Genomic DNA, 16100 nt, shown 5'->3' with positions numbered 1-16100 from the left:
GAGGAAGTAGTAAAGGAGTAGGTCAGATTGAGAGAAAGTTTCAAAAAAGTTATAAATTGATTTGCTTTTTAATGAGTGAAATAAGTCGACCCCTTCGCAAAACATGCCTTAGTACTTGGTGGCAAAACCCTTGTTGGCAATCACAGATGTCAGAAGTTTCTTGTAGTTGGCCACCAGGTTTGCCCACATCTCAGGAGGGATTTTGTCCCACTTCTCTTTGCAGATCCTTTCCAAGTCATTAAGGTTCCGAGGCTGACATTTGGCAACTCGAACCTTCAGCTTCCTCCACAGATTTTCTATGGGATTAAGGTCTGGAGAGTGGGACCTTAATGTGCTTCTTCTTGGCAATCTTCAGACGGTTCTGTACATGTGCTTTCTTGAGCAGGGGGACCTTGCAGGCGCTGCAGGATTTCAGTCCTTTACGGCGTAGTATGTTACCAATTGTTTTCTTGGTGACTATGGCCCCAGCTGCCTTGAGATCATTAAAAAGATCTTCCCGTGCAGTTCTGGGCTGATTTCTCACCGTTCTCATGATTATTGAAACTCCACAAGGTGAGATCTTGCATGGAGCCCCAGTTCCATTTGCGAATAATCGCACCAACTGTTGTCACCTTCTCACCAAGCTGCTTGGTGATGGTCTTGTAGCCCATTCCAGCCTTGTGTAGGTCTACAATCTTGTCCCTGACATCCCTGGACAGGTCTTTGGTCTTGGCCAAGGTGGCCTTGGTGGAGAGTTGGGAAACTGATTGATTGATTGCTTCTGTGGACAGGTGTCTTTTATATAGGTAACAAACTGAGATTATGAGCATTCCCTTTAAGAGTGTGCTCCTAATCTCAGCTTGTTACCTGTATAAAAGACACCTGGGAGCCAGAAATCTTGCTGATTGATAGGGAATCAAATACTCATTTCACTCAGTAAAATGCAAATCAACTTAACTTTTTTTTTATTACGTTTTTCTTATTTTTTTGTTGTTGTTATTCTGTCTCTCACTGTTTAAAATAAACCTACCATTAAAATTACAGACTGATCATTTCTTTGGCAGTGGGCAAAGGTACAAAATCGGCAGGGGATCAAATATTTTTTCCCCTCACTGTAAAGGACAAGAGGGAATAATATAGGATTAGAGGAAGTAAGATGGGATGAAAGGAGGAAAATAGCATAGGATAGGATGACTAGGAAGTAGAATAGAATGACAAAAGGTAGAATAGGACAACAAGATCCTCTCTATAAGATGAGGTGAAGTGGTATAGGATAAAAGAAAGTGACTGTAGGATAGCAGGTAGTGGTATGAGATAAAAGGAAGGACTGGATGAGAACAAGAAGTGAAGGATAAAATGATGTGGAATGCATTGAGAGGAAGAGAATATGAATAGGAATATTGGATGTGAAGTAGGACAATAAGAAGTGGTTAAAGATGAGAGAAAGTGGTATTGAATGAGAGGAATTAGTTAAGCATGAGAGGAAGTGGGAAACGAGGTAAAGGACAAGAGGCAGAAACATAGGATTAGAGACAGTGACATCGGACGAGATGAAACAGCACAAGCCTGAAAAAGGGTTGAGGTTAGAGGACACAAAGAGACTCAAGCTTATGATTTTTCAGTCAAGTTTTGCTGTCAGCTCTCTGAAGGGAAATGGAAGTGTCTTCTGAAGTGAAAATACCCACAAATGTTACTAGAGCTTTAAGCTGGAGACTGAAGCTCAACTCAGCGGGTTGCTCACGATGAGCAGACAAGCTAGTCTTATGTCTGTTTGCCCCCTAGTGCTTCAATGATGAAGTGCATCAAAGCAGGTGTGTTTGCACTAATAGTAAATCTGTCCCACACTGAGTCATATTCAATAAGCTTGTTTTATTAATGGCTTGTAATTCATTAGCTGCGACCTAACTCTCATCTGCCATCTATATCTATCCCTCATACAAAATCAAGCGTGCATGCCCAAAACCTGTCTTTCTTACTCACTCGCTCTCTCACACAGTTTCTAGCTGTGTGTCCTTCTCAGAAATACATGACTCAGCTCTCTCAGCTGCTCTCCACCTACACTAATTATGACTGCATAATGGCCCACTGCTCACAAAGCTCTTCTTTCTAGAAGCGCAATGAACCAGTGAGATAGTGAGGGAACTGTGGGTAATTCACTTCGCAGATGTCCTGTCGTACCTCAGTTTTCTCGATGCTGAACAGGTAGCTGGCCATCAACTGGAGAGCTTCTGGGTTGTGCTCGTCGTACTGTAAAGCTTTGTCGATGGCTTCTTTGCAACGGTCAGCAGCGCCCTCCTCCATGCTGTCAGACAATAAAAAAAGTTATAAATCTATTTAAAGCACATAAAAGCCGGTCAGTGATATTAAACTCACGAGTAAGTGTATATTTTTGCATAAAAACCTGTGTGCTAATGTTTGCACAAATAAGTTATGAAAGAGGGAAAGGACAAGAGAAATTAAGAAAGGATAAGAAGAGAATAGGATAACAGGTAATGATATATGAGAGACATTGGATGAGAGGAAGCCCTATCCTTCAAAGCACTATCTTTAACCCATTTGTCAGCAAGAAGTTTTAATCATTAAACATATAGTATAATCACTTATTTTTGTATATATATTTTAATAAGGCCAGATTAAGTATGTAATTTTATTTTTAGCTACATATACAATATCAGTCAAAAGTTTTTGAACAGTAAGATTTTTAATGTTTTTAAAGAAGTACAGCAAAAACAGTCAGATTTGTTAAATATTTGTGCTATTTAAAATAACTGTTTTCTATCTGAATATATTTTAAAATGCAATTTCAGAAATCATTCTAATATTCAGATTTGCCGCCTTAAAAACATGTATTATTATTATTATTATTATTATTCTGTTGAAAACAGCTGAGTAGAAAATTTTCAGGTTTTTTTGACAAATAGAAAGCATTTATCTGAAATAGAAATCTTTTGTAAAATTATACATGTCTTTATCATCACTTTTGATCAATTTAAAGCAACCTTGCCAAATAAAAGTTTTAATTTCAATAATTATATATACTGACTCTATGCTTTTGAATGTTATAGTGTATAAAGCTTTTTATTTCAGATAAATGTTGATATTTGAATCTTTCTATTCATCAAAGAATCCTGAAAAAATGTACTCAACTGTTTTAAATATTGATAATAATAATAATAATAATAATAATAATAATTAAAAATGTTTTTTGAACAGCTAATCAGAATATTACAATGATTTCTGAAGGATCATATGACACTGAAGACTGGAGAAATGATACTGAATATTTAGCTTTGATCACAGAAATAAATTATATTTTAAAATATATTCAAATAGAAAACAGTTATTTTAAATAGTAAAAATATTTCAAAATATTTCAAAACGTTTGACTGGTATGTTGGAACATTATTTCAACCATATTTTGACATATTATTTTCATGAAAGTTATTTGAAACATTAAAGCAGACACTTAACTTGCATTTAATATGCTTTTTAATTTGATGCAGGATGTGACACTGAAGACTGGAGAAATGATGCTGAATATTTAGCTTTGACCACAGAAACAAATTACATTTTAAAATATATTCAAATAGAAAACAGTGATTTTAAATAGTAAAAATGTTTCAAAAGTTACTGTTTTTGCTGTACTTTGGATCAAATAAATACAGGCTTGATGAGTAGAAGAGACTTATTTAAAAAAAAAAAACATTAAACATCTTACTGTTCAAAAACTTTTGACTGGTATTGTATCTGTTACACTAAATGATGTTGGAACATTATATCACCCATATTTTGACATTTTATTTTCATAAAAGTTATTTGAAACATTAAAGCAGACACTTAGCTTGCATTTAATACGCTTTTTAATTTCATGCAGACACCAAAATGGGCCGCATTAAATATGTATTAGAATTAAATGCATTTTTGAAACTATTTCAAAGTAACACACACTGCATGTTGTAACTCTGTCTGGATACAATGCTTACACCAAACAATTACAAGTTTGACCAACAACTGAACTAAACAAGAGTCTCCACAGCACCCAGGGGCATCAACACTAGCAAAGAAAATGTTGTTTATTAGCACACATACTCTTTTCCGCTCTTGATTTTCCAGTTATCACCTGCAGCAAACATCTACCACAACAACAACCCCGATACACACGAACATCCAGAGCAAAGGCACAGAGACGTAGTGTAGTTTGCTAGAAGCTGCTGCTGTACCTTCATAATGTACACTGATGTGTGAAATGGTATGGTGCTTACTTATAGTGAATAAACCTGACCTTTCCCTCATGCTCTGAATTTCAATCTCAGGGAGTCACGCCGTGCCAAGATCCTCTGCAATCAACACTAAGCGCATCTCCAATCCAAATCTACTTTTCATCTCTCTCCTACCGCACCATTACCCCAATCCTGAATTCCCAGCCCTCTCCCTCTTTCTATCCCTCTATCAACCAATCTGTGATTAGATCTTTTCTGCAGGCCTCAGAGCAGATGGGCTCCAGTCTGCAGCGTCCCAGGTGTGTATGCCTGTGTGTGTATGTGTGGGGGGCGTATTATCTCATCAGGTACAGGAAGCCAAAAAGGTTGAGAAATGAAAAGAGTGAGAAAGACCAGAGCAAACAAAGATGGGCAGAAGTTGAACAAGAGCCAGCATATATCTGGGTAAAAAAAGAAAGATATTTACCAGAGATCTGTGAAGAAGATCTCAGCGATGGAACAGAAGGCCACAGACACGTCTTTTTTTGAGACGGCACCCTCCGATGGGAATGCAGCCGCTCCAAGCGCACTAGCCTATCAGGGCACAGAACCACATGTGACAATGAGTTAAATAATAATAATTCCCCTCGTCATTGTTGACTCACCTTTAGTTCTGTCAAACGATTAATCGCATCCAAAATAAAAGTTTACATAATATATGTATGTGGACTGCATAAATGTATTATGTATATATAAATACACATGCATACAGTAGATGTTGAAAATATGTACATGTATATATTTGTATACAACTGGTATTACATATATTTTTAATATATAAATTATATATATATATATATATATATATATATATATATATATATACAAACATATATTATGTAAACAAAAACTTTTATTTAGATGTAATTAATCGCAAATAATCGCTTGATAGCAGTTTTTAAATACAAAAACAAATTGTTCATCTTAGTGACCACTGGGGCTCTCAAACTCCAAAAAGGACAAAATCACCATATAAATTATGCGCTATATTTCAACATAATAGCTGTGAGCGATGAACAAACCCAATTTCAGTCAATTTTTAATGCTTTATTTATTTATTGCACTGAGACTGTCAAAATAAATATGCCACATGTTCATCACAAAGCTATCTTATGGCTTCAGAAGACTTATCATTTATAGCGCATAGCACAATAGTTTCATAATATTTTTATGGTAAATTATAATATTTAATCTTTAGAATAATCTATAATATTTTAGATGTTTTTTATTAATTTATTACAATTAAATATTTTAACATACATGCAAAATGTTTAGTAGACAGTCAGCCTCAGGTTTGCAAAAAATGTTTTTAAAGAATTCTTTAAATAAATATATTGTTATTAAAAATATTAATATTATTATTAGTATATTAAAATCAGAGTATGTGAGCGGAGTGGAGCGGCAACAATTTCCCCTCCGCGCTCAGTGCATTTAATAATCGCTCCTCTCCAGCTCCACTCCGGGTTCACAATTTCTCGCTCCCGCTCCACTCCTCGCTCACTGATATCATAAACACCGCTCCGCCTTCGCTCCGCGTCAAAACATTCAGAAATAGCCTTATGTTTTAAATATAACGGTCCTGTTCATAACACATATTAAAACAACAGGAGAGTTTGGAATAGTGTGCAAACTTTGTTCCTACCACATACCAAGCTAATAACATTGTCAGCATTAAAAGAGTATAACTACTGCTTTATGCAGTGCAAAGTTTGTAATGAAAATAACTACATTTTCGTCAGTTATTTTACCTATGGATCGCTGCATTTCTTACAGATTTCTGATAATTCGAAATCGGATAGTACCATTACATTTGTTTTAATGCATTATTGTCACAGCGATTGCGTGTGAATAAGTGCTGCACATGTTTAAATGAGGCTTTCACCTGAATATATTCAGTATCTAGAAGGAACAAACTAAATCCTTGTGAACTATAATTTACCGCTCATGTCCATTCACATTATTTCTGATTTGAGTGATCCATCTCTATCAAGCTAAATATGTTTAACATGTGAATGCCTGCTTATTATGCAGTTATATTACGGACCGTTGGCATGAATTGTACTTATGATGGAGCGGTGGTGGAGTGCACTTGGAGCGAGTGAAAACCACGACGCTCCGACTTTTCAAAAATCCGCTCCTCCCTCCATTCAAAATCACACCGCTCCACTCCGCGCTCCGCTCGCACTCCGCTCCGCTCACATACTCTGATTAAAATAATCTAACTTAATTGAAATGATAAAAAACATGCAAAAACATATTAAAATAAAAAAATTAATTAATTAATTAATTAAAATATTTATTCCCCTCTCCCCCATCAATAACTATTGTGTGTTATTTTTAACATACAGTTCTTGAAATTTTTAGAATCCCAAATAAATTGTGGTTAATTCATATGTAAACATACCAATTTCTGTTAATACAATCAAATTAAACAATGAAAATGAAAGTAAAAAAAAGCTAAAACTGTACATTCGGCAAGCCTTTGAACAGTGTGTTGGACAATGGTAATCCTTCAAAACAAAAAGGTTGAGAACCAGGGTTGCCAAGTCCACATTTTCCCCCAGGACTAGGCTACCCTTAAACTGTTGCCATGGGTTGATTTTCCCACAAGGGTTAAAGGTTAATAGGTTCTACCTATGGTAAAACTGCCCTATATATTAAGTTTTGTGAAGAAGCGTCACTGGTAGAAAGCTATTAAGCTGTTTATGATCAATGTGCATCAACAGTAAGTGTAAAATGTGTATTTTAGGTATGGAAATTACATATTTAAATTTGTGATATTTGGAATATAGTCATTGCATATACAGTACTTCAGGCTGGTTTTGATTTGCCATGGGCTAGTTTTGTTAGGCAAACCTGGCAACCCTCTTGAGAACCACTGCCATACAGCACTTCATTATTTGCTTATGTTTCATTGCCCTCTAGTGCTGAAAAACTTAACTGCACATTTAGAACTAAATATATCCTATAACTGGTTCTTCTTTGTTTAAACAAATACAACTATCCCTTAGGACAAGTCATTTAGAGACCACTGAGGATGTACATCTTATACCCCCCAATGCACAGGGCATTATTCACAGTGTCTAAATCCAATACACAATAATGTATGCAAGACCTGCGTCATTACAATTGATTACAGTTTGCTTTGATGTAAAACAATGTTTGCGACCAGCTGGTTTTCAACAGCTCTCTACCTACAGGAACAGGACACATCTGTCTATTTGTCTTTTTCATTTACCTGCCCCGTGAAGACAGACGCAAAGAGTGCACACAGATTTACTTTGAGACCAGCTCAGCATAACTAAATGGCTCCAGCTATTATGTCAGTGCTAATTCTGTGCCTTCCAGAAAGCATTACTCTGATTCAGCAGCTAACTTAGTAATCAATGCAAAGAAAGTGCTGTCCACTGGGAAAATGCAGCATAATGATGGAATGCATCCATTATTCATTAGCCGAAGCTCTGAGGGTTCTAAACAAAATGAAAATTCCTTTGTATCTTAGGGAGGAAAATTCTGTTTACATCTGGTCTCAGATAGTCTCATTTTCAGGGTTCTCTGGAACTTTAAAACACATTTTTGAACGGTAGTATATACATATGTGTAAATAAAATAATAATCAGTGCTGTCTTGCCTCATTGGCATGTTTGTCCATGGCGTTGAGCATGACCTCAGTTCCTTTACTGAAGTATTGCACTGCCTCCATGCCTGTGTGAATCTGCCCAAGGTACATGTACTTACTGTGGCCCTCCTCTGGACTGAGCTCCACAGCTTTTAGATACACGTACACTGCTGTCAAGGACCGTAACACTCAGATACAATGACACTCTCTTCAACAAAACAATAAACAAGACTAGAGGACAGTACAGGATAAACATATTCAAGTGATTTCGATAGTACACTACCAGTCAAAAGTTTTTGAACAGTAAGATTTTAATGTTTAAAAAAAGTCTGCATTTATTTGTTCCACAGTACAGCAAAAACAGTCACATTTTGAAATATCTGTACTATTTAAAATAACTGTTTTCTATTTGAATATACTGTAAAATTTAATTTATTCCTGTGATCAAACTAATTTTTCAGCATAACATGATCCTTCAGAAATCACTCTAATATGCTGATTTGCTGTTCAAGAAAAAATGTTAAATAGTAAAAATATTTCAAAATTATACTGTTTTTGCTGTACTTTGGGTCAAATAAATGCAGGCTTGGTGAGCAGAAGACTACTTTAAAAAAACATTAAAAATCTTACTGTTCAAAAACTTTTGACTCGTAGTGTATGGTATACGTAAAGGATATCTGTTTCGCTTTCTCTATATCTCCCAGTTCAGCGCAGATGTTCCCCATCATGTCCAGGAGGGTCAGGTTAGTGGGTTCAATTTCCAGCGCTCGCTGACAGTACAGCCTGGCCATGTCAAAGTCAAAGTTGTCTATACACTCTTCAGTCTGAGAGGAACAGAGAAAGGGTACAGTAGTACAGTCTGAAAACAAGCACTAATATTTTATGTCTGTAACAGGAAACTAGGAAACATATTACCTTTTCAATTAATTGATCAATTGTGTATTTTTCAGCTGTTTTCTTTTTGGCTCTTTCCTGCATCTTCGCTTTCACTCTCTCCTGTGGTGACATCAAGGCACCTGAACATCAAGAACAGATTTTCACAAACCACTCACACATTTTAACATTCCAGCACAGAATTAATAGTTAATAGCACCTGTATATTATGCTCACAGTACATTCATCTGTAAATATTACCCATAGTTTCTCCTTGCACATACCTCCTATAAGTGCACTTTTAACTTATACTTATATCTTGCACTTGCTGCTTATTGCACTCCTGGTTAGACTTAAACTGCATTTCGTTGCCTTGTATTTGAACATGTGAAATGACAATAAAGTTTAATCTAATCTAATAAGCACAGGTCTGACAGTGCTTCTTCTTCAATAGGCTTAACATAACATAACACATGAAGCAGATCACATGGATCATGTTTACATTAAACCGTTATTGTTAAAGCAAGCTATGATGACTACCGGTGTCCAGTCTATAACAGGAAACAGGTTTAACATATGTGTCATTTTTAAAAAATCATTATTTTCGTGAACTAACAGCCATATGACCAGATAGTTTAACTCTATAACGGTTAGATTCACAAAACTGTCATACCTCCATTTGGTTTAGTGTCTTTTCTTTTTGCTTTGTTTTTCTTTTTAGCCTTTGCTTGTCCGCCCATTGTTGTTAGATAAAGTCTGTGAATTTATGGCACTTTTTATAAAGAGAAAAATACTTCTCCACTAGGGATGCCTTCACTTGCCAGCGTGAAAGTACGCATGGGCTACAACGTGAATCAGACAGATTGACTTCCGGTTACATCTTTAACAAAATAAAAGTCTCTAAGGATGGCGCGTCTGTCGTCCTCTTCTCAGTGCATTTTTGAGGAAAAACCCGTTGCTTGTATGCAACATTGTACAACGGTAAAAAATGTATTATATACAGTTTATTTTCAGTTCATTTAAATATTTGTAGTGAAAATGAGTTACTATATATTTATTTAAAAAGAAAATAGCTAAAATGTAAATAAATAAAACAGCAAAAATGTGTTATGTAATTTTTAACACTAATTACCTAACTAAAGGGCATTCTACAGAATTAGTCCAAACTGCAGTCCCACAACCAAAAAAACACATTTAAAAAGCGTTTAAGTATTCAAATTTTAGATGTTTACTAAGATTCTTCTATTATCTATTGAAACCCACAGTAATATTTCAAATATTAGTAAGCTTAATATATATATAATCCTCATTTAGTGGATGCTTGGAATTGGGAGGTGGCTGTCACGAACCCTAATCCCTACATTTCAATTTATGAAAATGATATTGAAATAATTTTTAGATATTTTTGATTGTTGTTTTTAGACGTTTCTTTTTGATTCTTTTAAAAAGTTTTCAAAAAAAATTTTTTTTAACATATTTTCTTTTTAAAAAATGAAATTTTATGTTAAAAAAATAAATAAATAAAAAGTGTCCCGTATTTTCATGTCACTACCGAATCTGTGTATGTTTTGTAACCTTAAGGAACCTCACTACTGAACACTGTTTTTCTTTTCTTTTTTCTTTTTTCTTTTTTGAAGTTAAGCACACTTTTTTGGGTCATTCCATAACTTTGTAATCAGTGTGAACTTTTTGCCTTTTATAAAGAAAAATTGGATTCAAAATAAAACAAATCTCATAAATCACACTTAAAATATTGTTAAAATGTAATTGTTATTGATTAACCTCTGAATTATTTTTAAATATATATATTTTTAAAATTATATTTACAATGTAGATGTAAGCAAAATCTTAACAGGTCAATAGAACCATTCAGATTATTTAATTAATTTTTTTTTTTTGGTAGTGACAAATTTGAGGAGAGAGGACATATTGCAAAACTTTCTGAAAATACAATGATAATTAACTGCACAATTACTAGAAATGTGTACCTTGGATATTATATAATTTTCATACACACATTTTTTGGAGAAAGACAAGACATTTCCAACTCTGACTTTAGACTAATTCTATAGAATGGCCCATATACATTTTAAAATGTATTTTATTCAGTCATTTTTCATTATTAACGAATTTATACTCATTGTGCTCATACAATTGACTTGCTATTCTAACTAACCTATAGCTTTTGGTGCATGGTGTAGAGCAAATATGCAGTGTTTATCTATATTTAGAATGTACGTGAGGTATTTTCTGACCATCTATTACACTGTCTACAAGTCATCACTATAGCTTTTGTGGGCGCGCCTACTTCACGGTTGGTATTTTAAGAATTTATGGCTGCCTAATCTCTTTCTTATATAACATTGCTTTGCGAAGCTTTCTGTATATTCAAGCTCAGCCTCCGTATTGTAGGCGGGCACAACACACGTTGCCGCATGATTGATGGGCGGAATAACCAATCAAATCTCTCCCTCTCTCGACGTCACCAGAACCTTCTCGATTTGAACCAATCTCTCCCAAAGTCGAACTTGAGGTGGAGGCACGTAGTAAATAAACTGAATGGATCACAGAGCAATCTGCAGTTACCTCAGCGAGCATTTTTCATTGAATTCCTTCGTATTTTCTCTGGGTGCTGTCGAGTGGCGTTGACAGTCGTTGGCTACTCCTAAAACTGGCTGTCGGAGGAACGAGCTAAACGTTTGTCTTAAACGTTTGGTAACGTAACAAGCCACAGAACGTATGGTGAGTGAGTTACTTCAGTGAGGATATAACTGGGCCTTCTCAGTTAAATAGACAGAACAGAAACCTTGAATTAAAGAACCGAATGCTAGATAAGACGTAAGATAATATTCATTTCAGACACAAAGCAAACCTGTATGAGGTTAATAAAGCTGTGGTGTGTTGTTGTTACAGGCTGCGTGTTCAAAAGCTAACGTTCTTTAACGTTTTTGGCGCCAGCAATCGGTCACTCATCGCTTGTGGGACAGTTTACGCATCAGCAGCGCATCTGTGGCCAATGCCACCTGCTCACCAAAGCCAAATCTTCAAGATTCAGCGGAATACAAAAACAGGCCACGTCGCGTTCACTACAGCGATTAGCTGTCACAAGGAGCTTCACTGGTCTCGATGCATGGTTTGAGTTAACATTGACGGAAACCAAGAGCAGAAATGTCAGATACTAATAAAGAAGTAGTGGATCTTGTGTGGGGCAGACCCAGTGGCGGGGGAGTCCCTGTATCCCTCTTCCGCAGGTGGTCACAAGGTAAGCGATCTCGAGAGTTCTTGATGCTTTAATGGCTATTTAAAAAGTCTTACTCTGCTGACTCAGATTGTCAAGGTTGAAACTCTCAGTTTAAAGGATATACATCCATTACTTGTATTGTAAACATAAATCTGCAGTGGTCAGCAGAGAAGACCAATGCCAAGTCCAAGTTACTTCACCCTGACTGCTTGCCTAGTTCTGAATTGTGATGAATTGCTGAACTGAGACTTGTGACATTGACTGTGGTTTGTTTCTACAGGCTTTGTGTTCAGTGAGGCTGAACGCTCTGCACTGGAGCAGTTTGAAGGTGGACCGTGTGCTGTCATTGCACCTGTGCAGGTATTTGTCTTTTTTTTTTGCTTTTTTTTTTTTTTACTGTTAATAGGTTTTGATGATATTTAGTCAGTAGTGAAGCACGCCTACATCCACGCCTTTGTGAAATCAAACATATAATTGCTGCATTGCAGTGATGTAATATACAGGTTGGTGACAAATGAAAGGAAAATCAAGAGGAACCGGAATCATGCTGGTATTGTGGATCTAAGTGATTACCTTTATCCTATCCTGATGAGACTGTTCTCTTTCAGGAAGACAATGGCTGTATCCATAGGTCACAAGGCGTCACTGAGTACGTTTACATGGACATTAATATTCCGATTTTAACGCGATTAAGACAATACTCTGATTAAGAAGCAACCATGTAAGCTGAGATTTGATTAATTTAATCCGACTAAAGTCATAATCGAAGTAAACACAAATCGAATTAAGACAGGTGGAGTATTCCTATTTTAGTCGCATTATGGAAGACATGTACACACCTTAATCACACTATTCCCCTTGTGTAGGACTTTTCGCCACATTTTTCAACAGGATACACACTAATGCTGCGTTCCAGGCAGGTTTTTGAGCTCGTAAATCACGTCTTCAAACCACGACTCAGGACTTTAGCATTCCAGGCAAGTCACGCCAAGCATTTATTATTTTTATATTCTTAATAATTTGATTGCAACGTTATATTTTCCTAAACTCTGTTTTTCCACCGTGTGCCACTTGCATAAACACCGCACCCCTAGAGGCTTTATTGTTGTTTCGCGGGCTATGTCACGTCAGAACTCGGAACTGGGAGTACGTTGATCTAGTACGAGTTCACGGGTGGGAATTCACGGGTTTGAGTGTCTTTCCAGTTTACTTTCACGGGTAGAAGTTTTGAAAAAACACGGGTAACGGGTTGCCTGGAACGCGGCATAACGCTCTCAGTTGGTCGCACGTGCATAGCCTATGCTTTGGTTTCATTTTTATTTATTTATTTTTTGCTACAACATGGGATTAATCAATGCTCATTGCTGATAAATAGTTTGTTATCATAATTTATAGTTTTATGGAAACGTAGTTAACATTCAACTCGTTCTTTTTCATTAGTATTATTTGTGATTTTAATTTTGTGAACAGGATATCCGCTATCGGAATGTCTTAGGATGCTTTTCACTTTTACTTTCGAATTCTTGATCTTGGTTTTGCTTACATATATAGGCTACACCTATCAATTTTAAGATTAAAACAAATTCTTAAAAGATGGATTTGTTATTTTAATTAAACAGCATAACAACAATAAAATAAAACTAGCTAATATAGCATTTATTAACAAAAACTAATAAGACGAGGCACGGACTCCATCACTTCATCATGCTGTGTTATATGATGACTAAACAATTTATTACAGGGCACGCAAACACTGAGCAATCAAATTTATTAATAAAAAAATAAATAAAAGAAGCCTCCAAAGCGTAATGTGAGATAAACGGCAAAGATAACAGGGTTTTCAAAATGAAAACAAACAAAAAAAGTAAAACTAAACTGGCTTTCGGTGACACTGTTTGCGTGTTTTTTTTTTTTCCTAAAAACTGACTGGCTCTGAAACACTCGCTGTATGGAGCAGACACTTTGGAGCAGCACAGCATGCACTCGCACAAATGCGACCACGGCAAATTTTAACTCACACATTCTAAAAAAAATGTTGCATATGTCCAGAGCCACTTCAAGCTTTTGTAAAATTAAAACCGAAACATCCAAAAGTAGGGCTGGGCGATTTTGGCCTAAAATCAAAATCTCGATTAATTGAACATTTTAACCCGATTACGATTAATGAACGATTATTTTATTCATTAATAAAATTATATTTAATTATAATTAAATAATATTTATTTTTTTGCCCTCATAGTTCACTGACAAGTTTTGTACAGTAAATATGCGCACATATTACAAGTGAGAGATTTTTGAATGAAGGGTGCACACACTATCTACTATCTATGATTATTTATTGAACATCAGTGTTGAACAACTGAAATTAAAGCACACACTGCTTAAAACGGAAAGTCACATTTTTCATAAATTAGTGAAAATAAATAACTTGCACTTTTGGAAACAAAATCAATTATTTATAAAATAATAATAAATATTAAAAGTAGAAAATAAGCAGTATCTCTTCTAAATAAAATTACTCTTGTATATCCTGTAAATACTTTTTACTGTATAAATACTGTTTAAGCTCTCCATCGACATGTCGGCGGAATAACGCAACGTAACGGAGCGGGGTCACCTGACTCCACACACAGTAGTGTTTTTAAAGGGAAAGTAATTGAAATAATTGACCTGGAAAATTTTGATCGATTATAGGTTCTGAATGTCGATTTCGATTACTTTTCGATTAATCGCCCAGCCCTATCCAAAAGTCTATAACAAAGATGAACTGATAGCGCCGCGTGTGGACGTAATGATGTGTGTCATTAATCGATCTATGTACTATAACATGAACATGAAAGGAATATTCTAAAAGCAACTCATGTAAACACCTTAATCATATTATTGTCTTATTCAGAATAAGGTCATTAATTAGATTACTGGTGTCCATGTAAACGTAGTCACTGTTTGGTTTGATGAGTAATTTTTGAGAGTAGTAGAAACGAGGCTGAGAGAGTGCTTACATTACTTACCACACAAGTTCAGCTGCCTGTCAGTGATACTCGGGATCTGTAAATCATTCGCCATCATCCGCGATGTTATTTCTGCATCATACACCATCATCAGCGCAGGCATCTCTCTGTTTATGTGGTAAGTGAAATCGTTTGTACTGCAATGTAACAGGCTAGCGCTAGCATTAAGCTAACCGTGTCCCTTCAGTGACTCACCTTGTTTTACTGATGTGCTGGCGTTACTGATGATTGGGCGATGCAAATGTTGGGGGCGTAACTATTAACGATCCCGGGGATGTTTCATAACAGTCGGTGTTATGTTGAAATTGACCTATTTTTCGGTGGTCTTTTGCAAACACTAGATTTATATAAAAAGGAGGAAACGATAGTGATTGAGACTCATGGTATGTCATGTCCATGCACTGAACTGTTATTGTTTAACTATGCCGAGGTAAACACAGTTTTCCATTCTATGGCACCTTTAAATTATATGTGATCTAGGACCTTTATACAGTGTAAGCCAGTGTAAAGATTGTAAAGACCCGTTCATCAAGAACTATATCATCGCCCAGACCAAAGCATGATGACATAGACCAATTGTCTGTCTGTGCTTGCAAACAGTGATTGTTTTTTTGTGGGCGGAGCTTATCTGGTGGCAGAATTTTTTTTTACAGTTTTACAAGTAGTGGTCTATGGAAGCCATGGCATAAAAGAATAAAGTAAACTTGAGTTTATATGTCACAATTCTGATAAGAAAAATCAACTTGTCATTCTCTCTTTTCCCCTCTGCTCAGAATCACACTTCTTTTTTTCCCTCAGAATTGACAGACTTGCTATTGGTGAGTTAAATCGAGTTGTAAAGTTCGAAATAGGTGATATAAACTTGCATTTGCGAAGTCAGAATTGTGAGAGAAAATAGTTAAATGTTATGTAAAATGTTATAGATGTTGTAACTGTAGGGCTAATACAATATGTCCTCTATGAATTGCATATGTAAGTATGTAGATAAATTGTTTAAATAAAATGTATGCTTTAACAGTAGAGTAATCGTAGCAGTTTCATCCATAGTCTGTACGTTTAAACATCTACATTTAGTTTTAAATGGGATCTTAGATGACAGCATTCTATAAAAATGATTT

General features: G+C 35.7%; 2 protein-coding genes across 3 annotated transcripts in view; one reads left to right on the top strand and one right to left on the bottom strand.

Moving 5' to 3' along the window:
* LOC141342851 (uncharacterized) overlaps positions 1-9570 on the bottom strand; it is a 168452-nt gene extending 158882 nt beyond the window's left edge. The window contains exons 1-6 of the mRNA XM_073847416.1: positions 9404-9570; positions 8773-8873; positions 8535-8681; positions 7870-8019; positions 4666-4772; positions 2158-2281 (exon numbers count right to left, since the gene is read on the bottom strand). Of these exons, the coding sequence (XP_073703517.1) occupies positions 2158-2281; positions 4666-4772; positions 7870-8019; positions 8535-8681; positions 8773-8873; positions 9404-9470 (696 nt within the window). The 5' untranslated portion in view covers positions 9471-9570. The remainder of the gene's footprint in view (positions 1-2157; positions 2282-4665; positions 4773-7869; positions 8020-8534; positions 8682-8772; positions 8874-9403) is intronic.
* Positions 9571-11269: 1699 nt separating this feature from the next.
* mindy3 (MINDY lysine 48 deubiquitinase 3) overlaps positions 11270-16100 on the top strand; it is a 64250-nt gene continuing 59419 nt past the window's right edge. For both annotated transcript variants that reach the window (XM_073847210.1, XM_073847209.1), the window contains exons 1-3: positions 11270-11472; positions 11644-11992; positions 12252-12331. In XM_073847210.1, coding sequence (XP_073703311.1) covers positions 11899-11992; positions 12252-12331 — 174 coding nt within the window. In that variant the 5' untranslated portion in view covers positions 11270-11472; positions 11644-11898. The remainder of the gene's footprint in view (positions 11473-11643; positions 11993-12251; positions 12332-16100) is intronic.

Source organism: Garra rufa, chromosome 9 (assembly GCF_049309525.1).
Source record: "Garra rufa chromosome 9, GarRuf1.0, whole genome shotgun sequence".
In the NCBI taxonomy this organism is placed as follows: Eukaryota; Metazoa; Chordata; class Actinopteri; order Cypriniformes; family Cyprinidae; genus Garra; species Garra rufa.
Note: the sequence above shows the minus strand (reverse complement) of the source record. Positions and strands in the feature narration are given on the sequence as shown.